The sequence below is a fragment of the Carlito syrichta genome, unplaced genomic scaffold, assembly GCF_000164805.1.
Source record: "Carlito syrichta isolate Samal-C Ts95f unplaced genomic scaffold, Tarsius_syrichta-2.0.1 Scaffold305745, whole genome shotgun sequence".
Lineage (NCBI taxonomy): Eukaryota > Metazoa > Chordata > Mammalia > Primates > Tarsiidae > Carlito > Carlito syrichta.
In genome coordinates, this window is record NW_007249841.1 from 719,492 (window position 1) to 728,018 (window position 8,527).

The 8,527-nt window shown below is 39.6% G+C and overlaps 1 protein-coding gene across 1 annotated transcript in view; it reads right to left on the reverse strand.

Moving 5' to 3' along the window:
* The window catches only part of ATP10D (ATPase phospholipid transporting 10D (putative)), a 109,867-nt gene that overhangs the window by 56,709 nt on the left and 44,631 nt on the right, over positions 1–8,527 (reverse strand). The window contains exons 6-9 of the mRNA XM_008062557.1: positions 3,197–3,303; positions 2,788–2,919; positions 2,247–2,374; positions 1,885–2,137 (exon numbers count right to left, since the gene is read on the reverse strand). Of these exons, the coding sequence (XP_008060748.1) occupies positions 1,885–2,137; positions 2,247–2,374; positions 2,788–2,919; positions 3,197–3,303 (620 nt within the window). The remainder of the gene's footprint in view (positions 1–1,884; positions 2,138–2,246; positions 2,375–2,787; positions 2,920–3,196; positions 3,304–8,527) is intronic.

Sequence of the window (8,527 nt, forward strand, 5' to 3'; positions counted from 1 at the left end):
TGAGACTCCAACTCAAAAAAAAAAAAAAAAAGAAAAAAAGAAAACTAATACAATACTAAATGATGAGTCAGGAGAATATTTGCTACAGAGAGAAGAAAAGGATGCTACAACATCAGGGTTGATTTCAAAGTACTAAAGAACCATTCAAAACAAGTGCACAGATAAAAATGAACACTCGCAGCCGGGCTCGGTGGCTCAACCTGTAATACCGCACTTTGGGAGGCTGAGGTGAGTGGATTACCCGAGCCCGCGGGTTCGAGACCCGCCTGGGCAACTTGGCGAGACCTCATCTCTACAATAAATCAAAAAATCAGCCGAGTGTGGTAGCGCGTGCCTGTAATTCCGGCTACTCGGAAGGCTGAGGCGGAAGGATCGCCGGAGCCCAGCAGGTCGAGGCTGCGGTGGCCGGGAGCGGCCACTGCACTCCAGTCTGGGTGACGGAATGAGACTTCAACTCAAAAAAAAAAGAACACTCGCAACAAACAATTCAGACTGGGACATACAAGCTGAACATCAGTCCTGCCTTTGATAGTTAAAACTCTCCTACAGATGACTAAAAAAAGAAAAAAAACATTAAAAAAAAATAGGAAAGGAACTCAATCAATTTACCCCCAAAATTCAAATGGCCAATAAATATTTCAGAAGTTAAACATTTCATTACTAATCAGATATTAATTAAGACAATGAAGTTCTGGGTCTATAAAATTCACATAGATTAAAAAGTATAACTTCATCCTATATGGCTGGGTGTGAAAAACAGGCATTGTTTTTATGAATAGTGAGAATATAAATCAACAAGATCTTTCAGAGTAAAATGTGTCTTATAAAACTAATTGCACAAATATATATGTACAAAGATGCATACTGCACACTGAATTTTCTTTTATTTACATATTATAATTTTTAATCTCCTTAACTCTAAAGTTACAGGAGATGAGGAATTTATGCCACATACTAGAAGCTCACAAAATATTTGATGAATAAACTGGTGATGTTAACTGCAAGTCCTCCTATATTTGCAAGCTAAACGCCCACCACCTAGTTTAGCAATCTGAGCTTGACCACATAGAGTAGAAGCCTACACTCTTAATGTCAAGTTATGAATCGACTTGGGAAAATCCCATGAAACAGTGTTGAATGAAAGAAACAAGGTGCAAAAACAGTACTATAACATGTTCTAACACAGAAAAAGGAAAAATGTGTACATATAAATGCTGACATATAGAGAAATATATATATACACACACACACACACATAAATATATGGTTGGTTACGTATTTGCCAAACTGTTAATGGTGGTTAACCTCTGGGGAGCAGGGCTTTTAATTTTTTGTACACTTTTGTGAATTATCTTCATTGGAGCACATATTACTTTTGCAAATAACAAAATAAAGTTCAACTCTTTAAAGAACACCTGGAATTTATAAATGAACTTCTTTGGCATCAGAAGTTCAGCTCATTTTCCTTATTCTTAAACTAGGTGTTCTTCACCAAGCATCAGTAGATACCTCAGGTCTAAATGACAGGGCTAGGAGGAGCCATAAACCTTTTATAATTATTTCTTAGATGTTTTTTCAGTGAGACGATCCATAGTTTCATTAGAGTTTCGAAAGTACATATAGTGCAATATCATTGTCATTCCCATAACTCCCACTTTTACACCCACTGGTAATTTACTGCTCTTTAAAAGAAAGGTAGTAGACTCCCTGACTTTTTAACCTACTAACTTTTGAATGGACAATAAATCTTAAAGTCCATTTGGATGCATTAAGTACCTGATACTTAAATAAAGCATATCAATGTCAGAACTATCAGACATGTAAGTGGTTACAAAAAAAAAAGACCAATGTTAAGGTTGTTTTTTGTAGAAATCCCAAACTCACCATTTTCTTCATGGCAATAATCAAATCCCACCACACTACATCTTCGAAAAACCATCTTATTCTCAGTGAGGGTTCCCGTCTTATCAGAAAAGAGGTATTGAATCTGTCCAAGATCCTCAGCAATGTTCAGAGCTCGGCACTGGACGGTGGAATTCATTTTCTCATTGTAGAAATCCACATCGTTTTGAATGAAATATATTTGCCCAAGCTTCACGATTTCGATGGAAACATAGAGAGAAATGGGAATCAAGACCTAAGAAGACCCAAATAATTTTTAAAATGTTAAAGTGGGTTAAAGGGAGAATGAAGAATCAAACATAGTGAAACTTTCACAATTCTGTGATGAGCTGAATAGAAATTACCTGTAACAAAATGATCATGGTCCAAAACATGTAGAACCCCGCCAACACTGGGGATAGGATGCGTCCATCAGGCTCGGGGATGTAGAAAATGAGTGTGCTTTCGTATCTGCTCAACCAGATGCCATGACCTTGCAACAAACACAGACACCAAAAGGAGGCTATGTGGATAGTGTGCAAACACCTAGTTTTAGTTCTAAAGGAGAAGGGACGGGAGTATTCATTTTGGTTGAACAACAATTGCTTTGTTTTGGGAAACAAATTCAAATTCCAAAGGCCTTTGCCTACCATCCTAGTCATTCTTCTGTCCCTGTCTCCCTCTTTAAATCTTTTCTAGGTCTACTACTGTGGCAAAATGTAAGTGGATACAGTCAATATTAATGTTTTTCAGGCCAATGGATGGAAGGGACAAGGCTATAAGGGAAAAAACTATCGACAAATAAAAGCTCCTTTATAGAAGTCAAACATTCGAAAATATCATTTTGAAGTCGAACAAATAATATATTGCTGAAAAGATGTCAGTAAATAATGGATTTGTACCTACCAAGTGCACCTGTTAAACACATGATGACCAGAAGCAGGACACACCAAAGGACATCGGTGTTTGCTCTTCTTTCTAACTTGCTGCGCTTATATCGTGGCCCACTGTTGTTCAGCATTGCTTTGGTTTCATGACCTTTGTAGGACACATAATATGACAGAAAATGTACAAATTAGAGCCAGGAAGCAAAAACTACATTTTAAAATCTCTCTGGCAGACAGTTTAATAAAATGTAATATATGTCAGCTTAGTCTGCTTTTGTGATCCATTTAGAAAAACAGAGACCAAGATTAAGTTTATTAAGACAAAGTTTCCCTTCTGCTTTGGTAGACTGCATTTTTGAGTAAATGAAAAAGATCACTTGTGGGAAAGCACAGAGGAGACGATGATGGAAATGAGAAACAGAACCAACCTGCATAAACCACAATGCCCACAACAGCCTCTGTGTTTCTAATGGTGCATCCTCTAAGTAATAAATTTTCTTTACTGAGACCCACGCGTTCTTTGTTGGAATGTTCTCTATAAGAAAGACAGCATATGGATTTATTTTTAAATTGCAAAGGCTAGGCTATAAAAGTACAACTTATGGTCCTTGAGTACTCTTGATCTAGAATAGTAAGTTAGGCATTTTACAGTAAAGGTTTCAAATCTCTGACCCAGTGATTTCTGTCATTCAGTTTACTTGCTTCAGCTAGTTCCAAACTACCATTGTTTTCAATGTTAGTCATTGTTTGTCAACTCCTATTAGTATAAAAACCCAAAATATTCCAAATAAGAGTCCTGCTTTTCCAGTACAATCTATATTTGAGGTAACTTCATAGTTGACAAGGAAAAATTATTGATCAATTTATAAAATTACCATTTTCAACCTGGATAAAATCAAGAACTATTGGTGGCTGCTGAAATCATTTGTTCAAAGGTGAATGCGGAACTTTATAATGAAAGGATAAGGCTGATAACACCAATCTGACAATGGGACAGGGGGCATCACGGGCTTCCTGATTTATGGGAAAGGAAGTCACAGCTCCACAGACACCTCATCAAACTTTATTAGGGCATCTCAGCCTGGAGTCTGCGGCTTCAGAGGGTCTGTGAAGCCTCAGAAACAGTGTGCAATATTGTGTGTGTGTGTAAGTGAATATATATGTTTGCTATTTTCTAGGGAGAGACCATTTCTCTTATCAGATTCTGAAAGGGTCCCTTGATGGTTTATGGAGAATAAGAGGGCAAAGAAATATGTTAAACCTCACCACAAGCATACAGTTGGTCAGGCCTAAAATGTAGTACACTCTGCAGGCAAAATGGCCTGGTTTATTCAACTCATAAGTGGTGGGGAGGGGGAAGCAAAGGGGTCTCCAAGACAAGGAGGAGGCAATCAGCAGAATCTTGAATGGGATAAATTCTTCTATAAGCCATGGTCTGATTTCTTAGGAGAGGAAACTTAGAGACATATCAACCAGATGCAATGTGTAGACCTTGTTTTGATCCTGGTTAGAATAAAACATTTTGAAAAATGGAAAAATGTTGGAAAAATCTGCATGAAGAGTTGGTGTTAGATAATATTAAGGAGTGGCTCTTATTTTTGTTAGATGTGACAGTGGTATTATGATTATGATTTTTAAAAGTCATTATCTGCTACAAGTAGTCAGTGAAAGTGTTGACAGTGAAATAACATAATGTAGGGTAGGGAAGGAAGTGAAAAACAGTTGGAACAGAGTTGGCAAAATTGTGAAATAGTTCAGGGTGATGGCATGTGTGTGTTCACTGTACTTTTCTTTCCACTTCTGCATGTTTGAAAATTTCTGTAATAAACCATTTAAAATTATCAAAGCAATTACTTGACTAAATGACTATGGTGTAAAAAAATGCAGAACAAAATTGTTGGAATATTTAAATAAACAAGCAAAAAGTCATGATTTTCACATATTTTGAAAACGTCCTCTTAATTTCAATATTAAAACTAGGTTCTTTTCTAAATAAAGAACTTCAATCTACGAGTTATTGCTTCCTTCTTACATATATAAAAATTGTCAGTATACAACATCCTTGCTGTTTAGAATTACAATGAAAAGAAAAGTTCTTCAAAGAAGGCTTTGTATTACAAAGAAAGAATAAAATAGATTTGTTGTTTCATGCCCATAGTTTGTAAGGCACTTTCTTCTAACAGGTACATGTTTATATTCTCTTATCCACACAGACTATGCACAAATGGGTGGTCAGAGTTAGCAGCACCCTTGGGTTCAATTGAATTCAACTTCTTCATTCTACAGATGAGGAAATTAAGACCTGACATTCACAAGGTGAACACCAGTCAATCCTCACAACATGGCATTTGTTGTCCTTAAAGTCCTTATAGGAATGAATTGAACACATAAAACCACCAATTCCAAAGCTCCTCAGTAAGTACTGATATTTCTTCCAGAATCCTTATTTTTCGCCATTACATCACTTTAGGTTACCCCCATTAGACCAAAACCCAGCTCCTATACTGAATGCCCTTGATACAAACTCCAGACATGACCTGTATCTTGCAGGTATCTGGTATTTAGCATTTGCAAAACAGAACCTTCAGAGCTTTGTGTGAAGCACTTACTGTCACATAGAGTTCCCATGTCACATGTACCTACTGTGTGCTCAGCACTCCCACCCAGATGCTGGAAACAGAAAAATAAACATACAGTCTTGGCTCCTGTGGTCTAACAGGAGGTGGCTGATGTGGAAATATATCAGAGTAATAAAAATATGATAGTTTGTAGTATAGAAATCTGATATCAGCATACAATGTGGGCACATACAGAGAGGAGGTCAGTTCTACCTGAGAGGCAGAATCTGGGGATTCTAGGAGGGAGACCACTCCAGCAGTCAGATTATGCTAATCAGAAAGCAAGGCAACACATGTTCAAGGAAACTGATATCAGAGGGAGCATCAAAGGACATAAACATGGCGCCCAGAAACTTAGGAGGAAGTGATATTTTGGACATCCAAGAAGTTAGCAGGGCCTTGGAACTAGGTAAGGGTTCTGGGGTAAGACTCAGTGCCCAGCACAGAAATGATGTCCAAATGCATCTATTAAGAAAGAACCACACAAAAGGATGCAAAGAGAGGCTGACAAAATTAGGCCAGGGCTCTAGTCTCAGAAATTGGGAATTTCTTGTCAAGTCTACACCAGGGTAAAAGTGACTGAGGAAGCAGGAGTTGGAGTCTCAGATACTAGACACACGGTCAGAACTGGGACACAGGATCAGAATTAGTGTGGTAACAATGCCCTTATAAATTTGTAAAAATATACTAAATATGTGTTCTGTGTAGAGTGCTATGCTCCAGACCACAGAGTACTGGACTAGAGTGCTTTCCTGTCCTCTTCTGCCCACGAATGAAATTTAGCTGCCCAAAAGCAAGTCTGAGCTTGTCATGGAGTCATCACTCCCAGCTTTGGGAAGAGGAGGGTGGCACAGGCTGGATGCTAAGACACATCCGAACTCAGGTCAAAAATGGTAGCCCTAGAAAAACAGAAAATTCTATGAACAGTCAGAAGCTGGAGAAATTAATCCTAGAAAAGAATTAATGGTTTGTGAGCATGCTTCTTTTTAGAGTTGTGGTCTCACTCTGTCCCCCAGGTTGGAATCCTTGTGGCATGATCATGCTCACAGTAGCCTCTATGTCCTGGAATCAGGCAATTCTTCTGTCTCAGGCTCCTGAGTAGCTAGGACTACAGGTGCATGCCTCCACACCTGGTAAATTTTTTGACTGTTTTGTAGAGATGAGGTCTCACTATGTTGCCCAGGCTGGTCTTGAACTCTAGGGCTCAAGCTATCTTCCCACCTTGGCCTCTCAAAGTGCTGGGATTACAGGCATGAGCCACTGTGCCCTGCTATGAGCATGTTTCTGACAAAAGAAGAGCAGCTGCCTAACTTTTCATGATGACCATAGAAAATTTAACCATGAAAGAATTTCTCTGCACTAACCCCAACAACTTCAGGATAAATATTTGGTCTAAAGTAAAACACACAAGGTCTTTCAGGCACATACAGAGAGGAGGTCTGTTCTACCTGAGAGGCAGAATCTGGGGATTCTAGGAGGGAGACCACTCCAGCAGTCAGATTTTGCTAATCAGAAAGCAAGGCAACACATGTTCAAGGAAACTGATATCAGAGGGGGCATCAAAGGACATAAACATGGTTCCCAGAAACTCAGGAGGAAGTGATATTTTAGACATCCAAGAAGTTAGCAGGGCCTTGGAACTAGGTAAGGGCTCTGGAGTAAGACTCAGAATTCCAATCTACCCGCTGCTCACCTAACACTCCAGACATACCTAACTGCAAACAACTTCACAAACACACTGTGGTCTCCACACTACACCCTTGCCCATGCTTCTCCCTCCACTTGGGGAGCCAACCATCTTGGTACTTGGCTGCTTACCTGGCATCTGCCCATTCGTGAGACTTGATTCTCGTATTACCTCCTAGCCAGGACCAAGCTCTTTCCTGCCTCTGCTGCATGGCTCTGACCCTGCCCCCTCACCTGTCTGAATCAGGTGCTGCTTAAAGATGCCACCACCACATTCTACACTTCCTTCCATGGCAACTCTTCCTTTTTCTAAGATTTTAAACAACCTTATTAGGAGAAACTGCAAAGAGTCAGCTGGACATACTTAAAGTGGAAAGGCTGATGTTTTTACATATTTCCCCATGAACCCATCACCACAGTCAGGGCAGTGAACATACCTGTCATCCTCAAAAGTTTCCTCCTCTGTTTTTGCAATCTCTGCTTCCCACTTTCCCCAGCCCAGGCACCCACTAATCTTCTTTCTAGCATTATAGATTGTTTTGTTTTGTTTTTGAGTCAGGGTCTTACTCTGTCGCCCAGGCTGGAGGGCAGTGTCACAATCACGGCTTACAGCAGCCTCGACCTTCTGGGCTTAGTCAATTCTCTAGCTTCAGCCTCCCAAGTAGCTGAGACTACAGGCACATGCTACCACACCTGGCTTACTTTTTAAAATTGTTTCAGAGACGAGGTCTCACTCTGTCACCCAGGCTGGAGCGCAGTGGCATGATCACAGCTCACAGCAACCTTGACCTTCTAACCTCAGCCTCCCAAGTAGCTGGGACTACAGGCACATGCCTCTATGCCCAGTTAATTTTAAATTTTTTATTTTTAGAGACAAGGTCGTGCTATGTTGCCCAGGCTGGACTTGAACTCCTGGACTCAAGCAATCATCCTGCCTTGGTCTCCTAAAGTGCTGGGCTTGAGCCACTGCACCTGGCCTTAGTTTGCATTTCCTAGAGATGTACATAAATCATCCAGTATGAACCCCTTTTCTCCTGGCTTCTTTCACTCGGCATGATTACTTTCTGGCACATCCAGGTTGTTGCATGTCACTAGTACATTTCTTTTTTGTTGCTGAGTAGTATTCCATTGTATGCATACACCATGCTTTGTTTACCCATTCATCTGTTGGTGAATATGTGGGCTTCTTTCCATTCTTAGCTACTATAAATAAAGCCATTATGAACATCTGTGTACAGGTCACTGCGGGGACAAATATTTTCATTCCTCTTAGGCAAATGTCTAGGAGTGGAACAGCCAGATCATATGATGAACATATGCTTAACTTTTGGAAAACTTTATTTGAAATATTTATATATATTTTAAATCATTATATATAGTCATACTTAAAATAAGTATACATTTTTTTTTTTTTTTGAGTTGGAGTCTCACTCTGTCGCCCAGACTGGAGTACAG